At 27.1% G+C, this 22,156-nt stretch overlaps 1 protein-coding gene across 2 annotated transcripts; it reads right to left on the bottom strand.

Annotated features, from left to right (window-relative positions):
- Positions 1 to 1,187: 1,187 nt before the first annotated feature.
- On the bottom strand, positions 1,188 to 20,750 carry LOC140674837 (probable cytochrome P450 6a14). 2 transcript variants are annotated; one of them, XM_072908689.1, is made up of 8 exons: positions 20,593 to 20,750; positions 6,846 to 7,011; positions 6,057 to 6,237; positions 5,566 to 5,935; positions 4,070 to 4,404; positions 3,600 to 3,836; positions 3,114 to 3,365; positions 1,188 to 2,598 (listed from the first exon to the last, which is right to left on the bottom strand). In XM_072908689.1, the coding sequence occupies exons 3-8, from the start codon at positions 6,223 to 6,225 to the stop codon at positions 2,432 to 2,434; spliced, it is 1,530 nt and encodes a 509-aa protein (XP_072764790.1). In that variant the 5' UTR covers positions 6,226 to 6,237; positions 6,846 to 7,011; positions 20,593 to 20,750; the 3' UTR covers positions 1,188 to 2,431. The 2 variants fall into 2 exon arrangements, with proteins under 2 accessions (XP_072764790.1, XP_072764791.1); XM_072908690.1 differs by having other exon boundaries at positions 5,566 to 5,824.
- Positions 20,751 to 22,156: the final 1,406 nt, after the last annotated feature.

Raw genomic sequence — 22,156 nt, 5'->3', positions numbered from 1 at the left:
TCTTTAATTATTTAGATATAATTAATATACCTGCTATGTATAACTAAATCAAAGATAATACTATACAGGGTGTCCCGGAACACCCTCAACAACGCTCGTGAGCAGGTAGGGCACAGTAAACTGAACAAAAAAATCTTATACCATTTTTGCAATAATTATTAAAATATTAATTAAAAACGCTTAGCAAACAATATTATACATATCTACAAGATGTCCGGTAATAATCGCCCCACCTCTCCTAGAGTAGATAGAGCAGGTCAAACTGAACATAAAAGTCCTCTACCATTTTGCGATTTGCGCAATAATTATTGAAATATTAATTAAAAACACTTAGCATATGAGCGCACGCCGTATAAAGCACTCAGCATATGCTAAGCGTTTTTAATTAATATTTTAATAATTATTGCGAAAATCGCAAAATGGTAGAGAACTTTTATGTTCAGTTTGACTCCCTCTACCTGTACCTGACGGGTGGGGCGCGAATTATGGGACATCCTGTATATTGGTTGTATGTATCTGTTATTTTTATCATTTAACATAATAAAATGATAAAAATAATAGATACATACAATCAATAATATTAATATTTTATGCACAGAATAATGAGACACATCAATTAGTGTAAAAAAATACATATTTGTTAAAAAAAATTAATTTGCAATTTTTTGAACCACATATTTTTTTTTTAATGTAGCTAAATTCGAACTTTGCTTCTGCGACGTGAAATGTGAGGTTCGATTTCCACGATATGTATAATCGCAAAATAACATTAGTTTTCTAGAGTTACGAAGAAATCAGTGTTGATGAAGATCATATAATTTACGCCTGATTACACCAACGTTATTTTGATTTTAAAAAACTTACAATTAGATATGTGTCTGTCCTTATTTATTTAGAAAAAAGATATAAATGGATACATATTTACGTCTCACTTAATTTATAATAATGTCTGTGTGTAGTCGGGCTTTAGTCTAGTAAAATTAATCAAAAATCGGAGGATTTCGACCTACGTAATGTATATTATGAATATCAGTCCTGTTATACAACGTGTAGAAGTTAATTTGATTTTTATGTCACATATATATTTAAACAAATTGATACCGTGCCTGATAAATAAAATTCCTGACATTTAACGTTATGTCTCCGAAATCTTCACATGCACGGAACCATAAATAAATAAAGAAATATATGAATATACAATATAAATACACATCTCCATTCAATCCATATATATACAATATTTATAATGTACTTAACATGAATTATAGACTTTCAATCCCAGCTGGTCCGAATTGAGAATCAATGCAGGCAATAACGTTATCCTTATCTTTCTTGCAATGAAATGGTGTTTGTGCGTATACAGACATGTCAATACATCAAATAAATAAGTTTATTTTTTAATATGAGAACTACGACGCTGGAATTTCTCCGTTATTCTTGTCCACTAATCCGACCATTAATCCATATCTCAATTATGTTCCGAATGCATTTAATTTCATACGATAAGGAATCGGAGAAATTGATCAATCATGTGTCTAGTAAATGATGTAGTATGATGTCAAATGTTTATGTTTTTTTTATACTATGTATACGTGATTGTTTGATTTTTCGTGAGCATGATTGCGTAGATGCAAATGAAAAAGAAAGACATCATTCTCTATATTCAATTTTTAATAATACATATATGCTATTGTTACAAATATAAAAATATAAAATGTAAATAAATTTTATATACACTCTCTTTGAATATTTTTAATTAACTTATTTTTTTTAATTATTTATTTTTAATACAGTCGAACCTCGCTAATTCGAATCTTAAGGAAATAGAAAATAATTCAATTTACCAAGTTGACAAGTTTTCGAGAGCGAAAAAAAATACCATTTATAGAGGTTTTGACAGAAACTGATTTTGACAATAATATAAAATGTACATTAAAATTATACATAAATAACTCAAAATTAAAAAATACAGAAAGATTTGTATTTAATTATATTTTACTCTTTTCTATTACATTTTACTTTTATTATTTATATCATCAAAAATCAAAAGAGAAAATGTTACACGTGTAAGTAACAGTTAACATTTTATAAGTAACTTTTATGAATTATTTTAGAAAGATTTATTTTAGAAAGTATATATATCTAAATTCGTAAATATTTAGATATATAATAATATATAATAATATATAATAATATATAATTATACGTACATAATTATCTTTCTAAAACTAATTTATAAAAGTTACTTTATGTATTATGTTAACTGTTATTTATGCGTGTAACATTTTCTTTTGATTTTTGATAATATAAATAATACAAGTAAAATATAATAAAAAAGCATAAATATAATATAACACAAAAACAAAATTGTAATTGTGATACATATATGATATTTTTTAGATAAATAAACTGAAATATTAAAAAGTGCTTATTAATTTCTTATCTTGATAGTAAGATATATACCATCTTTGGCCGCAAGTACACTGCTTTTTGGATCGGAAATTATCGGAACTGTAGTTCGAGGGTCAAGATTAAACTTGAATCGCGATAGAAGATTTACAAGTCCAACCTTAGTTTGTATGTAGCCAAATCTCGCACCTGAAAATTAATACTAATAAGTAATAACGATAGTAAGACTTTATAATATAATTATAAGACTTTACTTTTGTTATTAATAAGATAATGGGAGATAATTTACTTGCTGTCAACTTTACAAAACATTTTTAATTATAAAGAAAATATATTAAAAATAGATTTTTAAATATTTTTAAAGCAATATGTATACAGAGCGTCGTGGAAAAGGTGAGCAATCTCTCGTGGGTACATAGAGTAAATAAAAATAACCCCAAAAATTTCTATAAAATTTTTTTCTAAAATGCATTTATATATATATATATATATATATATTTACAATACAATAAATAAAATATTGAATTTTTTACGTTACAAATTTCGAAATATAAATATTAATTAATGTTTCTCTTACTATTAATTTAATAAAAAATTACTGTGAACAATATACAATATAAAAAATTAAAAAAATGAAATTTGTAAAAAACAAATATCAACAGATTTTTTACAAATTAGATACAAAAAGGTTTACTTATTCTCACCGATGCAAACTCGTGGGCCTTCTCCGAATGGCAAATAAGCATAATGATGTCTGGATGCTAGCTTATCTTCATTAAATCGTTCAGGATCAAATTTATCGGGATCTGGATATATCGATGGATCTCGATGTAATCCAAGTATCGGTATACTGATTGTCATCCCTTTTGGCACGTGGATATTTGTTGTTGGGAGATTTATTTCCTCGGTACAGATGCGATTTAAAAAAGGTATAGGTGGATATTTCCTCATAGTTTCTGCAATGTATAAAAAAAGTGTAGAAATAATACTCTGAAATATATATTCGGATACTATTGTGTGTAATACATGTATATTTAAATATAATATATAAATTATAAAACATCAAGATGTGTATAAATTCTTGGTTATAAGTAAAATTTTTAATTTGGTTGTAAAGGAAACTTAATCTGAAAGATTAATAAGAATATAATTTGCTCCCGATTTTATTATTATACAGACAATAAACTTGCCGTTTATAACTTTGTGAAGATATGTCATTTCGTTTACAGCATTGTACGTCAGTTCGCCATGCTTTTTTAATATTTCGTCAATTTCATTGCGAAGTTTGTCTTGCAAGTCCTGCTGTTGAGCTAATTCGTATAAACAAAACGTTGCTGTGGTCGAAGAAGTTTCGAAGCCAGCGGCGAAAAAGACAAAAGCTTGCGCAGCTGCTTGTAAAAATGTGAGCCTATTTATGTTTGTGGATGCTGTGTACAAATAAAATACTTTATACTATAATCTCGATTTTTTGTAAATTTTTAATATATACATATTGCTTATATTTAATTAAAAAAAGAAATACACGTAAATGTATACGTAGAAATACGTATTAGTTTAAAAAATGCTACATATTCTATATATTATGTTTTAAAGGACAAGATGAGTGCGATAGAAAAATAAAAATTATTAATTAAAAACAAATATATAGTTATATATTTACGAGATTTGTCGATATCATTGATATCTTCGGGTTCAACATAGCCCTTTTCCATAAGTTGTATGAGTAAATTCATAAAGTCATGCCTGACGATGTTATGCGTTTGTCTATATTCCACATTGTTTCGAAATGTTTTCGTCAAAAATTTGGTGACTCCTCGGTCAATTATAGGGATGGAAAAGAAATTCAGTACTTGGGGCGCAAACGCAGATAAGGCGCGCCAAAAAGGATGCAATTCAAAGATTTTCTTTCCCCAATATCGAAACTCATTATCGCCTTCTTTTATACAATTAGATTGGACTCCAAAAGCTATCGACATAATTATATCCGTGGTATACCTACAAATTTTCAATAAATTACCATAATTCAGTATTAAAAAGTTTTTCTTTACATTTATATATATACACACTACGCACAAAAATGTAGGGAACACTTTTTATACGTCAAAAAATGGGTTATTTTGAAACAATTGCAACTCAGTGAAAAGTCATGTAGAAAAGTTCAAAAAAAAATATTTTAAAGTTTGATGTTTTAACTTGAATGCGCTATAGTTTCAAAAATGTTTGTATTTTCCTTATTTTATGCTTTAAAAAGGACCCCATAGCTTTGTTCCTTAAAATTATGTATCTTTGAAACTTTGCGGTTTGATGAGAAAAATTGTCTTGATTAATTTAAGTCAAGTTTCATATAGTACAATGTTTATACCTACAAATATGCTTCTTTTAAATCTTTCCTACGATTTTTTTTGACCGAATTACATAATTTAAAAACTAAACCTGTATTTATAATAAAATTTATAGAAAAATTTTAAAAAAAGCATTTTGTAGAAAAAATGTTGTATTTTAAGAAACTTGACTTATATTTTTCGAGAAAAATAGTTTTTAAGAACTGCAGTATGTCAAAAATATGTAATTTTAAGGAAAAGAACAGTGTTTCTTGTTTGGAGAATAGGACTAAAAAGATCAAAATATTTTAAAAAATTATCGACAGCAAGTTAAAACTGAAACTTTAAGCTTTAAAATGCTTTTTTTTCAATTTTCATACAATGATTTTTCACTGAGTATTGACAATATTATTGAAAAATACAAGTTTAGTTTTTAAATTATATAATTCGGTCAAAAAAGTCGTAGGAAAGTTTTAACAAAAGCATTTTGTAGGAAAACACTGTACCTTATGAAATTTGACTTAAATTCATCGAGACAATTTTTCTCATCAAGCTGTAGAGTTTCAAACATACATAACTTTAAGGGACAAAGCAATGTGTTTTTTTTTAATTCATAAAATAAAGAAAATACAAAAATTTTTTAAACTATCGATAGCGCGTTAAAGTTAAAACTTCAAACTTCAAAATATTTTTTTTTTTTATTTTTCTACAGATGATTTTTCACTGAGTTGCAACAGTATAAAAATAACCCATTTTTTGACGTATAAAAAGTATTCCCAATATTTTTGTGCGTAGCGTATATGTATATGTATACAAGAATTTTTGTTAATCTTACCTTCCAAACCAATCTTTTATCTCGATGCGATCTCCTGCTTGAGCCACGCTGTTAAGGCTGTTCACCAATTCTTTGCCACATATCTTCAGAATCGCAAACATCTGTTTTATTTTTCCCGAAGTGAAGGTGGGTGTCATTTTGACGCGCAAATTTCGCCACTTCTTCCCAGACAGTGCAAACAAATTAGCGCTCAATGGATCAACCTTCTCGTTGGAAAATATACCGCGATTATGGAAATTTTTGAATTCCTTTGTCAGCACTACCCGAATAAGATCAGGATCGGTGATTACGAGACTTGGCTTGAAAAATATATATATTCCAAAAGCACGATGATCTTTATATTTTACGTAGAGGTCGTAAAAAAACTCGTCTGTTAAAAAATTCTTTTGTTCAATTCTACTATTTCTCGTTTCAAATATGATAAAGAAGAGAGCGAACAAAGTAAAAGATTGCACGTGCAAATAAATTCATTATATTATAGGAATACTCACCAAATGATACTTTGCTAGTTATTAAGGATCCGATATTACCAGTTGGCACAACAGGCTCTACATAAAAGACACCTTTTTTGCGCCAGTAACTGAGCAACACATACTTATAATAAGTATATATAATAATCAAAGTAGCGATAAAAGTAACAATTACTTCCGCGAGTACCATTATAACTTCTGTCTAAAGGAAATAGAAATAAGTATTTTATTACATTTCATTATAATTATAAAATTCGATAACATTTGATTACAATTATAGAAAATGCAAAATATTACAAAGATATTCGTCGATTTTTGTAATTATTTATTGTAGTCATTTTAAATTATAAGTTTCTTGTAAAATACATGAGAAAGGAGCTAAACGAATAAATAGAAATTAATTAAACATTGAACTTACTAGAGAAATTATTGCTGAATTTTATTAGTTTTTTCTTCTCGTTGCGTTGATTAAAAAGACTATTTTATTAGTCAAATATAGAAAATATTCTATTATAAATAATTATGTATAAAATCGATTTTCTTTAATAAAATTTTAATTTTACAGCATTATTTGATTAAGGTATTTAAACATTAGGACTTAAAAACTCTTGTAATAAATAATATTTATGCATTATATATATTTTTTTAAATAATTTTTTACTAATTTAGTAATAAGCAAAATGATAATTTTGCATTATATTATTTATTAAAAACTCACTTAATAAATAATCTATTATTATCAAAATGTGTAAAGTTATTTAAAGAATCCTGAATTTATAAAAAAATTAATGCAATTGCAAATATCAATACCTTTTTTACAAAGGAGCACACTCTTGATCAAAGTAATCTTTAAAAAAATCCAAGTAATGAAAACAAAAGTGCATGTAGGAGAAAATGATACTGATTGAGACACGCTGTAGCAATTATTCATCCGTGGCAGTAGCTGTCATACTCTGTGTAAGGCATTCAGAACATCCTTCAACACAAAAAATGATTGTTTGTAAACAATATTTTTTCGGACTTGAAAAATATTGTAATGCAAGAGTGACTGATTTGGAAATTAAATTAGAAATCTGTTGCTTTTCCGGGAGCTCCTTTTACCAAATGAACTATTCAGATCTCTTGCCTAATGTCATATTATACACAGTAATAAAGTATTATGACGCTAAAGAGAAATGACTAATCTTTATTCTTTTTCCTTATGTCATCTTTGAAGGATTTTACAATAAACAACTACATACTTTGTTTTGTCTTGTCAACTTCTTTGATATCAATTGATTCTTGATTATTTACAATATAATTAATATTTTATTATTTCTGTTACAAATCTAAGATAATACTATAAAATGTATAAACTTCTTATTTTAAATTTTTCTAGACAAAAAGAAAATTGTATACAAAGTTTTCTTGCGATATGAGCAAGAAATAAATGAAATTCAAGGTTTTTTCTCGTTATCAATTAAGTATGTTCAACGAAATTGCAAAATATCATATCACTTATTCAATTGTTGTCCATTATCTGGCTAATTATTTTGATAACTGCTGTAATTACAATATAATTGTTTGTTCAGAAAAAACCAGTACTTTTTACAAAGTATTTATGTAAATAGTATTTTGTACTATCTAGGTACTATAAAAAAGTTTTAGGTACATCAACAAACTCTAATGTGAAAGAATATATGGTTATAAATTCGTTGCATCAATAGGCTAAAAAATATATTTTATTACAAAGAACTTTTTTAATAGTGACTGAGTCCCTCTAGGATTGATAAGAACTGTTTTTTATTATTGTCCATTTAAATATTCAAAATAAAATTTCGTCATAATGTTATTGAAGCGACACAGTGTGTCACTTTCTTCAATAATGTGGGATCCGATCTCACCAAATACATAATTATTATAATTCACCACAGTATCGTTGTCTTTTCCTAGATTTAACATAATATCAGTGTATAAATGCAAAAATTCATATAAATGCATAATACTGAAATCAGAAATTATTCAGAAAATTTTACATAAATTTTTATTTAATGTAATAATTATAGAAAGTAAGTTTGCATGTCAAATATTTCATTCAAGTTAAACTTACATCAACATAAATGAAATTTAGAAGAAGGAAGAACTTATATAAATGCCTGTTTCTTAATTTATTTTTGTTGTTTGTTTCCTTTCGTCTACTCTTCTGTATCACATTTTCTCCTACTGCCGTCGTTTTTTTACTGATTTTCTGTATTATTAATTTTTTTCTTCTGCAATAATGTATATTGCCATTTCAGCTTGTATCATCATGAATATCAGTCCTGTTATACAACGTGTAGAAGTTAATTTGATTTTTGTCACATATATATTTAAACAAATTGATACCGTGCCCGATAAATAAAAGTCCTGGCATTTAACGTTATGTCTCCGAAATCTTCACATGCACGGAACCATAAATAAATAAAGAAATATATGAATATACAATATAAATACACAATCTCCATTCAATCCATATATATACAATATTTATAATGTACTTAACATGAATTATAGACTTTCAATCCCAGCTGGTCCGAATTGAGAATCAATGCAGGCAATAACGTCATCCTTATCTTTCTTGCAATGAAATGGTGTTTGTGCGTATACAGACATGTCAATACATCAAATAAAAGTTTATTTTTTAATATGAGAACTACGACGCTGGAATTTCTCCGTTATTCTTGTCCACTAATCCGACCATTAATCCATATCTCAATTATGTTCCGAATGCATTTAATTTCATACGATAAGGAATCGGAGAAATTGATCAATCATGTGTCTAGTAAATGATGTAGTATGATGTCAAATGTTTATGTTTTTTTATACTATGTATACGTGATTGTTTGATTTTTCGTGAGCATGATTGCGTAGATGCAAATGAAAAAGAAAGACATCATTCTCTATATTCAATTTTTAATAATACATATATGCTATTGTTACAAATATAAAAATATAAAATGTAAATAAATTTTATATACACTCTTTTTGAATATTTTTAATTAACTTATTTTTTTCAATTATTTATTTTTAATACAGTCGAACCTTGCTAATTCGAATCTTAAGGAAATAGAAATTAATTCAATTTACCAAGTTGACAAGTTTTCGAGAGCGAAAAAAAATACCATTTATAGAGGTTTTGACAGAAACTGATTTTGACAATAATATAAAATGTACATTAAAATTATACATAAATAACTCAAAATTAAAAAATACAGAAAGATTTGTATTTAATTATATTTTACTCTTTTCTATTACATTTTACTTTCATTATTTATATCATCAAAAATCAAAAGAGAAAATGTTACACGTGTAAGTAACAGTTAACATTTAATAAGTAACTTTTATGAATTATTTTAGAAAGATTTAGAAAGTATATATATCTAAATACGTAAATATTTAGATATATAATAATGTATAATTATACGTACATAATTACCTTTCTAAAACTAATTTATAAAAGTTACTTATAAAATGTTAAGTGTTACTTACACGTGTAACATTTTTTTGGGGATTTTTATCTTTTTTGCAATGTAATGGTGTTTGTGCGTACACTGGTATATCAATGCATCGAATAAGAGTTCATTTCTCAAAATTGAGAATTATGACGTTGGAATTTCTCCGTTACTCCTTTCGACCCTTAATGCATATCTCAATTATGTTCCCAATGCATTTAATTTTATACGATAATAAATCGGAGAAATTGATCAATCGTGTCTACTAAATGATGCTATATGTTTATATTCTTCTTATACTAGATATACGTAATTGTTCGATTTCTCGCGAGCATGATTGTGCAGATGCAAATAAGAAACAAAAAAGATACTTTTCTCATTCAACTAATACATACAGATTTTGTTACGTCTGGTAGATTTCACGATTCATCTTTTCTTAATGTTTAATTTAATAATTTATTTAATTAATGTGGGGCTCTAATAATAATAATTTTGTAATAATCCGCGTTATGTTAGCTTCGGTTATATTTCGAATTTGCGTGTTGTTATTTTATTTCCCTTCTTTTCTTCGTGTATTAATCGCGAGACAAAAAAATATCGGTCGGATAGACAGAAGACGTTGGACGATATACGCGAAAAAATTCGATTTATAGAGATTTTGATGGAATTTAATTTTCACACTGATATATAAAAGTGTACATCAAAATTATACATGGATAACTCAAAATTAAAAAGTAGAGAAAGATTTACACTTATTTAAATATGTAAATATTTAGATATAATAATAATTATATATAATTTTATATTATAAATATCTTTCTAAAACTAATTGTAAAAGTTACTTATAAAAATTACTCATAACATTTTCCAACGATAATACAAACAATAAAAGTAAAATATAATACAAAACAGTAAAATGTAACACGAAAAGCAAAATTGTAAGTGTGATACATACAGGGTGTCCCATTTTAATTCCTCCAGTGAAATATCTCGAAAAATATGGAAAATTTGAAAAAATGTTTCAGACAAAAGTTGTATGGTTTCTAGGGGGACATAAGATGGTGCCATTATTTGTACCTTTATTGGTCTTTATTGACTTAAAGTCCTATTCTGTATAGATCTGGCAGCCTTTATAAAATTAAATTTTCTAAAGCTCTAAATTATATGTTCCATGTATATTTAAACTTGAAAACATATTTGTTATTTATCATGCAAAGAAAACACTTGTATTGTAATATAATTTGTGCCACAAAAATATTCAATAAAACTTTTTCACATATATATTTGAAGTTTATAATGAGTTTCTCAATTTGACGAATTTAGTAGGATAGACTGAGTACAGTTGTAACATTTTGACTTCATTGCTTGTAGAAATTTTGATTATAACAGCTACATAAAAAATGATTAGTGTTCCATAAAGTGTCATCATTTGGCTAGTATGTAATCTTTTCTGCATATTCTCATTTCAGACGGTAGGCTAAATGTTAATATTAAAAAGACATTAAAATTCTAATTCTGTCGATTAAAATATATTTATTTTTTTAAACATAAGCGAAAAAATGAGTTTAAGATATTAAATTAGAAATTGAAAACATTTAAAAATTATATTTATGCGGATGAGACTCAAAATAAATTTGTTATTTTACAAATTTTTTTTTGTTAATAACATTTAAGTTTTTATTATATTATTAATTTCACACGCGTAAAATAAAATATGAATATTTTAAACGTAGAGCTTAAGAAACTTTTATTAATTAAAAATACCGACATCAAGTAAACAAATCTGCATGTTCTAGCAAGAGATGAAGAAGAGTTTTCCATATAAGGTCTGGTTTGACACCTTCATTAACCTGGCACTCCCACCATGAAAAATCGGATTCGGATATAATGCAAAATTAAGTGCTAATTAGTTGCCCTAAGCGCAAATTTTGTGCTTCTACACTTCAATAGGAAAATAACATTAAAGATGGGGGTGCTGACTTGCCGTTAAACCAGCACCCCCACTTCTGGAAAACAGTTCTAACGAATCGCAAATAAAAAAACGAATACACTAGAATTATGTGCTAATTATGTGCTCGAAGATACTGCAAATAGATTTAGAAAATATTAAATTTTTAAAGATGTACCCAGATGACATAATATAAATATATATAAGTAAAATCATCAAAAATAAGTACCTAACGATATCAATTCGTTATAAAATTATTTCCTGCATTAAATACTTTCTAAATTTATTGTTTGTAGTTTAATTAGAAAAATCGACCTTTACCCCTACTAATATTTTCCTTCTCTAATCGCTGACTGAATTCTTGAATAAACGTTTTAGCATCAGATTGATCGGTATCATCATCCCTTTGCAAAATCTCATTCCTATTTCGAAACCTTCGATTATTATAACGTATAAGCATTTTGTGTGAAATTATATCTTCTGAATTTTTCCGTTCTATTAACCAAGTAAGTAGTTGTTCATCCAAATCAGGTAGATTGGTCGCATCATTTTTTTTATCGAAATTTTGCAAAATATCAGGTTTTGTTAGAATCTCATGACAATTTTGAAATCTACGTAGCCACTTTCTTTTTGCAGCATTTGTTGATGATTCACCAAACTTATCCATAAGTTCGTTGGTTTTATCTCTAACCATCCCTGATAAAATTTTATCTTTTTTTATTATCTGCTCGAGTAACCAATTAAGCAATTGTTACTAGAGCAGATAATAAAAAAAGATAAAATGTGTAATTGAATATTGTAACGTTTTTTAAAACACTGCAGCCATACCGTAAGGTTTGTTGGTGATGGTGCCCCAATATTATTTTGTATTTCTTTTGCTTTCTCACGCAGTAACTCGTGGGTAATTTTATTTCCCGATTCTTTCTGCTCTACATACCATTTTATCAATTGATCGTCCAAATCTTTATACTTACCATATAAATAGGATACGATGATTTTCTTTGTAGGTTTAGTTCTTGCTTTATCGATTCAAATTTTTTATTACGCTTTATTTTTCAAACTGAATCTTCATGAATTTCATATTTAGCAGCAGTTTTAATTGCATCGATAAAATTATACTAGCAACTAAATGTGGTTGCTCTTGAGAAGGACTTTCCAAACATAAATAAAAAGATGTGTGTTTTTATGCTCGAGCAAAAATTAATAATGAAATTTATACATCAAAAGCATATAAAATTACAAAAACAAATAATTATACAGTGCAGATAAATATAAACTCTCAATCGACTGTTTATGGATCAATCCAATTCTGTTTTGAAAGACAAGACACCTTGTATTTTGTATTACAGTGCTTTAGAGTTGACCATACAAAAATATTTTTTCAACGAGAATCGAAATCGCAAGTAAAACACATACATGTAATTCCTATAATCGAAGATAATAGATATAAATTAATCAAACTAGGAGATATTAAGTATATGTTTCTAATTATAAGAATTGAAAATTATATTTGTAAACAAACTTATTAAAGAAAATTATGTAAAATTATTATGTAAATTTAAAAAAATACTATAATCCTTTTTTATTAAAAAATCCTTTTTTATTTTAAATTGAAACAATCTAAACTTATTAAAATATGTATTTTAACTCTATTTTATTATATTGAACATTTCTATGCCATGTTTGATTCATTTTCAGTAATCCATAAACTGAATAGAATGTAAAAATACAAATATCGTGTGTCCCGTTTTTAGAGAATCAAAAAAGTTTCGGCGATTAACATCTTTATAATTAGCATTTAAAAAATAGAATGCTAACTTTACATTCGATTTTAAGATCAAATAGTTCTGAGCTCATTTTCTTGGTATTTAAGTGTACTAGAGTTCTTGATAAAAAATATTGTTGGATATTACGTAAAAAAATTATATAAATTCATTCTGATAACTAATTACAATCTTTCTGCCGTTTCGTATGATGTTTAGATTTTGCCTATTGTCACAATTTCAGAATATGTGGTTAATATTTTTATTAAAAAATTTACAAGATAATTAAATTATTATTCAATACTCAACGCAATTCAAATAATAATTAAAGTTATTCGACTTTAAACCTCGCTGCGGAAATTATTTTGAGGAATTTCAATAGTTTCCGCGCAAAATTTAGTTAGTATTTTAAGAGTTACGAAGATAATCCTAAAAATTTATGATAACCCTAATTATTAGAATTACCGAGATATAAATTTTTTTTAAATTAACTCTTACTTTGTATTGTTATTTATGGCGCCTTTTAACTGTACAGGTGGGTCGGCGTATTTTTGATAAGTTTATTTATATGTAAATGTGTGTGTGTATACCTTCTTTGAACATTTTATATAAAGACTAAAGTAATAAATTTGAAAAATAATTTACTTAAATATATTATTTTATAATTTTTTTTTCGAGAAATTGACGTTGTTAGAAAAATCACAGACAAAAATGACCCATCAGTATGAAGTAAGGGTTAATATACTTTTACAAAATAATTATATATTATAAGATTTAAAAAACTAATACTAATTCTAATTTTCGCAATTTTATATCAACATTAAATAAATTTTAATTCGAGATTTTTCTTGAAAAATTTCTCTTCACCCTTTCCTTTCTTAATTTGTTCTGAAAGTAATCAAGTCCTAATCAATTAATGTTGAAGTTCTGAATTACATTTGATAAGACAAGTATAGAGTCGTGAGAACTGTATGACCTTAGCTAACTTCTGAAACATCAAATTTGTTAAATTAATATACTTTTACTAAATATATAAATATATACGTATACGTATGCACAAATTAAAGCCATGCGATGTTCGCGACTATCGAGTAAAATTCAGAACTAGAACATTTGCGATTAGAACTTGTAATTTTTAAAATACTTCGCAAAAATATACTAATTTTAGATATTTGATATATCGGAAATTACAAAATACCTAGAGCCATAAATAGAAAAAAATGTAATCTATTTTATTCTTCGCACAAAATATAAACTTATATCTGTCTGTAGACTTATTTATTAAAATATTTATATAATTTTCAATAAGAAAAGTTTTCATACAATAATACTAAGAACTCATTTTCACATCAACGAATCAGATTTAAAAAAAAGTTCCTTTATATATACAAGTCGTATAAATACAATATTAAAAATGCATCTCGTCAAATGTGTAAATCTCTAAATATCTCGAATATCTCACAATCTCGCGAATCATAAAAAATATTTACTATATAATTGCTGGTATCTTTTTTCGTTCTTATTGTTAGATGAAACTTTATTTAACTGTAGCTGTCTTGGTTTCTTTATATTAAGAAAGCAATTTATGCAATGGCCTCTCTACACGCCAGATAATCATCTTGATTGTTTGTAATATATACATGTATTTCCACAACGTATATAAAGGATGTGAAAAGTGTTTATGCAACTATCCTAAGCGCAGCTTATGTAACTATGTACATATTCAAAATGATTATATTAATAGTGTCTTAGCACAACTTTAATTATTAACATGTAAATATTCTTTTTAAAATAATTCCTAAATTTTCTTCTAAATCATTTATTGTGCCTTGCGAAGATAGCTTGATCCCGCCTCGTGTTGTAATGACTATTGGCGAACTGCAGAAAACTGTTGGATAATCTTCTATATTGATCGATAAAATACGCTACACCCAGAGCAAAGACGATCGAACAGGTCGATATGATGAGAGATAATATGTTCGTTGTATTCATTATCATTGCGTGCTCCAAGTTTCACTCAATGGACTTTGGTATCCGTTTTCCATGACCAAACGTGATGTACATCGTAACCGGTTCCTTGTAATGATAAGGCGATGGACCCTTCGTCAAGAAGACGGATGTCCACTGATTTATCTTCGTCGATCCGTCAGCGATAAAAATTTCGATTTGCCACTATATTCTTCCTTGCTTTTCCGAAGCTGGTGACCTGTCCATATATATTACATCTGCGGTCCGCAGTTTACTATCTCGTCTCTAGAGGTGACAATCAAATGAGTCCAAAGTTTTTTATCAGATTTGAATCTAGGTTCTTCGACCCAGAAGATACACAAGACACTGTGCTACGATCACCAATATTTATTAATTAATATTATTAACCAATATTAGGTAGTCTTTATTGTCGTGCAAGGTGATAACTTGACTTGAGCCACATAAATCAACAGTTAGGCGAGTATGGCACTTTCGACATCATGCGCTACCGTAATATCATACTTTCCGCCGTATTTGATTTTGAATGGAAAGTATGTTTCATAATAGATTTGTTGGTTGGCGACAATGCCGCAATCATTTGATTGTTGAAGATTGTTTCTGTAATAGAAATTGTGATTTTTATCTGGCGATGAGGTTGCTCCCAGCTTCTTCAATGGTGTGCGTTTGTTAAAATACGTTACAACCGTGATTGGTTGATATAAAAGTCTCGTGATTGCCGCTAATGTCGACGGCAAAGGAGGCTGATGAATTCACACACTTCCAAGTATTTGGTCGGAACTTTGAGAGAACAGGACGATCAGAACAGGAAGAGGAGAGCTGTCGTTAATGATACAAGCAATTGTTCCTTGTATCAAATTCGATGACAATTATACAGTCTTCGGATCGTGCGTGGGTAGTATCTCCATTTTGTTTTCCACCAGCTTGATTGGCGTGTTATGTATTTTCTGGGCGACTCACAGAAAGTTTGTCCATTAGACATGAATCGGCCTCAAATATTTTAATATGTAGTCCTATAGTCCTTCTTGCAATTGTAAAACTCGCCAGATTTACATGTGTTTGGCGTAAGAATCATAATCAATTATTATAGTAATTAATTTGCAACGAATAGAGTAATACGGATTTTCAACATGTATGAAACGCATTGTTAATCGTTAAACATCAGCAAATTAAATTATAATAATTTTTGTAAAAATGGCACACTTTGAAACAAAAAGTTTTAAAATTTATATTACAAAAATGAGTATAATTTAAAAAAGAATAAATATTATTCTTTTTAAATTTCCATACATTTAAGTAAAACTACACGATATGAATTATAAAAACTATTTATTCTACAGGCTACTATAATGGGATGAAATATGTATATTTAGTAATAAAAAAAAATTCAAGTGTTATCCAAAAATATATATGCACACTTAAACCCTCATTTATATTTTATAATAATATTAATATTATTTAATGCAATTAATAATATTTAAATAAATGAGTCTCAAAAATAACTCATAAAAAAAACATTCATTTTTCAGATTTCAAAATGTTGTTCTTCATTAAAAACAAAGCAAATGAGCTGTTCAGAATCTTGACATCAAGTGTAAAGTTAGCAACCTATTTTTTTAAATCTTACTCCTGATGCTAAACGCTACTTTACAGTTGCAAATTTTTACTGTGGTAAAATAGTAAAATATGTTAAATAAGTGCCTTAGTTTTAAATTTTACTATGTGATTTATAATTTATTCTATAAAGTCATGATGGCCCACCGATAATACAAAAAATAGTAAAATATGATATAAAAATGTATTATAAACTAATATAAAATTTTCTCCGTGTACCCACAAAATATGTTTTTATATAAAGAATTTTTGAAAGCATTTTATGTATTAATATATATATATATATATATATATGTATACATAATTAAACACAATTAATACAATTAAAATATTAAAGAATAAAAAAACTTAATGCAAAAAGCTTGCTGTTATAATAATTTTTACAAATTTTAGTTTATTTTAATTGCTTAATACATTTGAATTGTCGAGAAATTAGAACATTGCGATACAAATATGATAATCCAATAAATAGGTATACATACGTATATTTTAATAAGTATCTCCTGAATTGATTCAAAAGATTGTTATATTGTTATAACAATTAAAATTAACGTTCGAATACTGTAATAAAGAAAAATTATTATTAGTATCCAAACATTGTATTAAATAATTAAAATAGAATAAAATTGGTATAAAATTATTAATGACAGCAAGTTTTTTCAATCTTTAATACTTAATTGTGTTATCTTTATTAGTGCACACTTAATGCTTTCAAAAATTCTTTATCTAAATATATATATATATATATATATATATATATAAAATACATTAACAAAGAATTTAATAATTTTTCTGTTAACAATTAATATTGATGGCTTACTATTGAGCAAATCATCAAAGAGTCAATTTCGGCCTATTTTAATGTCAATTGATTTATTAGAAATTTCAGAACCTTTAATTGTAGGTATTTATCATGGATTAAAAAAACCAGAATCGGTAATGGATTTTTTAAATTTATTTGTGGAAGAATATTTGTTTTTAAGAGAAAATGGTATTACTATAAAGAATAAAGTTGTTAGGTCAATATTAACAAAAATTATTTGTGATGTACCTGCTACAGCATTTGTTCTATCAATAAAATCTCATAGACGGTATTTTTGTTGCAATAAATGTACGCAAAAGAGTAAATATCTTAGAGGCAAAATGACATTTCCAGAACTTGATGTCACATTAAGAACTAATGAAAATTTTGTTTTACATTCACAACAAGAACATCATAAAGGTTCTACTCCTTTAGAAAAGATAGGAATTGGTTTAGTTAGTAATGTGCCGCTCGATTATATGCATTTAGTATGCCTTGGTATTATGAAAACACTTATATTATTTTGGTCTGGAAAAAAGGGAATAAGTCAATTAAAATTAAATGATCATGATATAAATTCAATATCAAAAACTATGAAAATTTTCCGAAAATATATCTCTGAGAAGTTTTGTCGTCTACCAAGAGCTATAGAAGATGCAGAACATTGGAAAGCAACAGAATTTAGACAATTTCTTTTATATACAGGTCCCGTTGCATTGCAAGGAAAATTGCCTAATATAAACATTTTTTATGCTTACATATCGCTGTAAGAATTTTTCAAGGAATTTTTACATATGTTTTAAAGGAAACTTTCTATTCAGATTTTTTATCAAATCACAAAGTTTGCTTGGAACTTTTGACACCTCGTATGTACATAAATTTTTATTTTGTGTGTGTGCAAAATATTAATGACATCTTGAAAAAAATTAATTTTTATAGATTCATATGAACGTGCTCTCCAAAAGGAGAGAAGGTTAATGGAAGACAAAAGCAATATCGAATCGGAATCTCAATTAGGCCGTGGATTAAGAAATAAAAAAGTTTCATTTCGCATTTTAGAAAAAAAATGAAAATGGTATAAAATATTTTCTTGGAAATTATGGAAATTATTTTTTGTGCTTGATAAATGAATATAATTATTCTCTTGAGTGTTATTTTATTTTCATATAAGATAATTCTTTTTTAGATAATATTAATAAGCAATATAAAACATAAATAATATTTTTCAGATAACACACAGTCACAGCCGGTATGTACAATTTTATCTCTGTTTTTAAATATTTAATGCGTTAGGAATATCATGAATAAAAAATAATAATTTAGATTAATATGTTAACTATATGATTGGTGGAACAATTGAGAAAGATGCAATAAAAAGAATATTGCAAAAATTATTCACAAATAATCTAGCTTCAAAGTGCTCTTAGACTGCAGCAAAAATAATTTTAAATTAAAACATTTGAAATTAATTATGTGCATGAAGAGTAAGTTGCATACAAAATATTGTTTCCCCATATATTACATATATTCTATTTTTTATTTATTTGATTTTTTTATCTTATAAATATTCATTTCTTCAGATGCCATAAAAAATATTTGTTCTACTATAACAGAAGCATAATTTGAAGAGATTTTGAAAGTATAGTTCAGACAATCAATCCTGCGATTAAATCGTGATAATACAAGGAATGAAAATGCAAGAAAAGACGTATAACATATAATGTTTTCATTTTTATTTTTAAACAAAAAAATTTGACTTTTTATTCCACAAGTTTATTTTCTATAGCATTTAATACATGAAATTAATAATTAGATAATTAATTCAAATTAAAATAGTATATTTATATAATGGCAATAATTATTTTATATAATATTTATATTATTTTAAATACTATTTTAATATTATCGATATAAATATTTATATATTACGTAATACTTTAATATTATTCTATGATAATAAGAAAGATGTTTTTTTTGCTTCATCTATGTTTCGTTTCAAATAAAATATTTTTCATAGAGAGTTTGTAATCTTCAATTTCTATTACTTTATGTTTTATATAAATGTTAAATTAAAATAATAATTATTTTAATAAATTGCGAGTTATACTTATACAATTAAATAAATAAATGTATTAATCCATGTATTATTTCATGAAGTGTTATTATTACGAAATGTTTCTATAACGTTTTATATGTAAGTATCTAATGCGGACATTAACCGTTTATGTTACCTCTCTAAAATGTTTCTGTATACATCTCTAAAACAATTCACGTTACAAAGAAACATTATTGAAACATATTAAATACGTTACTTTGTATAGCGTGTTATTCCTTCAATTTTTAATTTTCTCCTTTTGAAATAATAAATAAATAATATATATATTATAACAGTCTATAATAATATACATTTAATATAACAATTTAGTTATAGAAATCTCGTAAAGGAGTGCAAGAAAAGAAAGAAACTGAGGACAAAGCCAATTGAAAAAAAAGAAAGGTCATTTCAAGCAAACATCCAACAAAGAAACGATCTCCTTTAAAATGTTTGCAACATTTATTTTTCGAGAAAAGATATTTTACTAAGACATTCTAAAACAATATTGAAACATGAAGAAAGGTATATAAAAACCTATTGAAATTTTTTTAAAACGTTTAGAAAATGAACAAATAAATGGATTTACAAATTTTCAGTTGCGGCGGAGAAACATTTTTAAGAGATGACATCATCCCTTATATACATATAAAACGGCTTTTTCCTTTTCTCGCTATATCTCGAAAATTATAAGAGATATCAAAAAATGTTTTATACAAAGCTTTTTTTTCGTAAAAACCGCTTTATATATCGGTAGTAATTTCACCCCTTAAAAGTGTTTTTTCTGCCGCAAATAAAAATTTCTAAATTTCTAAAATTATCTAATTATATTAATTATTAAATGCACTTAGTAATATATAGAAATCTGTGCAGATAACTCACCGGCACAATACATGTTCACGAGAGTCCTGCAGTCCTTTGCCTGAGTTCCTTGGCTCTCTCTGCTCGATGGGGTTTCCAGGATTCGCCTCAATCAAGTGCTCGGACCAGACTGATCGCGGATCCTTCTATCCCGGATCGATAGCCCGATTAATCCTGCGCACACGGGGTGCGTAATTATGGCCAATTACGTAGCGACACGCCGTCTCGCTGGCGAGTCGCGCCCTCAAGAAAGTATCGACAGTATACGCACCCCCGATTACGACACGCCAAATCTGTCGAAATTCCTTCGAGGAGCTTTTTGCTAAGGTCGGAATCTTTTATCTCGATCGGAAATATTATTAGGATCCATCGTCGATGATAATAGCCAGTCGTGACACGCCAACTTCTTCGCCAAAAAAAGTCCGCGGGACGCCTCTTGGGGGTGCAAATCCATACAGCCCTGGTTCCTTGCGCGAGGATCGTTCTGTGGATTTTGCGCATTCCGATTCTTTCCGATCACGCTGTGTCGGGCTGATTCTCGCCAGTTAAATCGCTTTTTTATCCCTCAAGGTCGTCTTATATCCTAAGAATGGATGTTCAGAATGTTTTCCTTTTCCGTTAATGTTTATTTTCTTCGATAAAGCTGCCGAGCAATAAACGCGTGTTGAAAATAAAATTGCAGAAAAAAAGTATTAATAACATAAAAACGTATTACTTCCGAAAAACGTCTTTCTGGAGATTTTCGCAATTAGCAGACTTGGCATAATCGTTCACGCCGAGTTCACCCCGATTTCATCTCCAACTCACGATCGGAGAGGTTCGGTGGACGCGCGAGATGGTAACGTCATGATATATATGTGTTATATATATATATATATATATATATATATGTATATGTATATGTTTCATACTTTTGAGATCCACAATTGTGTCTAGCACAGACACAAACCAATCGGTCGTTTTACTATGGCACCGAAAAGTAGATCCAGCTACGTAGTTTCGGCTATAAAACTGACATGTCAGTTAGCACCACTGTACTGCAGAGAAAAAGCATCTCAAGAACAATGTGGGACATGATGCCTCTCAGGTTTCTCTCTGAAATATGTGTATATACAGAGAGAAGTTTTATTATATATATACAAATAATAATTTGTTAATTAAATATTTCCTTTTTAGAATTTTTCAAAAAATATTTAAAGTTGATATTTAAGATTAAATTTTTAAATATAATTAACTAAAATATAATTATAATATTTTAATAAACTATAATTATTCCTAATTAATTCAATAATAATTAATTAATAAAGCTCTATAGGTTTCAATATTCAGTGACTGCTAAACCGCGTAAGAGCCAAGCATTAAGTAAAAGACATAAAAAATATATGTAAATACATTTATTCTAGTACAAAACACATAAATATATAATATATATATATATATATATATATATATATATATATATATATAAAATATATAATGTACGTAATGTGAATTATAGATTTCAAATTCCAGCTGGAGCAAACTGGGAATTTTCGAACGCAATAACGCTGTCTTTGTCTCTCTTGAAATGTAATTGTGTTTGTGC

The sequence above is a fragment of the Anoplolepis gracilipes genome, chromosome 16, assembly GCF_047496725.1.
Source record: "Anoplolepis gracilipes chromosome 16, ASM4749672v1, whole genome shotgun sequence".
Lineage (NCBI taxonomy): Eukaryota > Metazoa > Arthropoda > Insecta > Hymenoptera > Formicidae > Anoplolepis > Anoplolepis gracilipes.
This window is presented reverse-complemented; position numbering and strand designations above follow the sequence as displayed.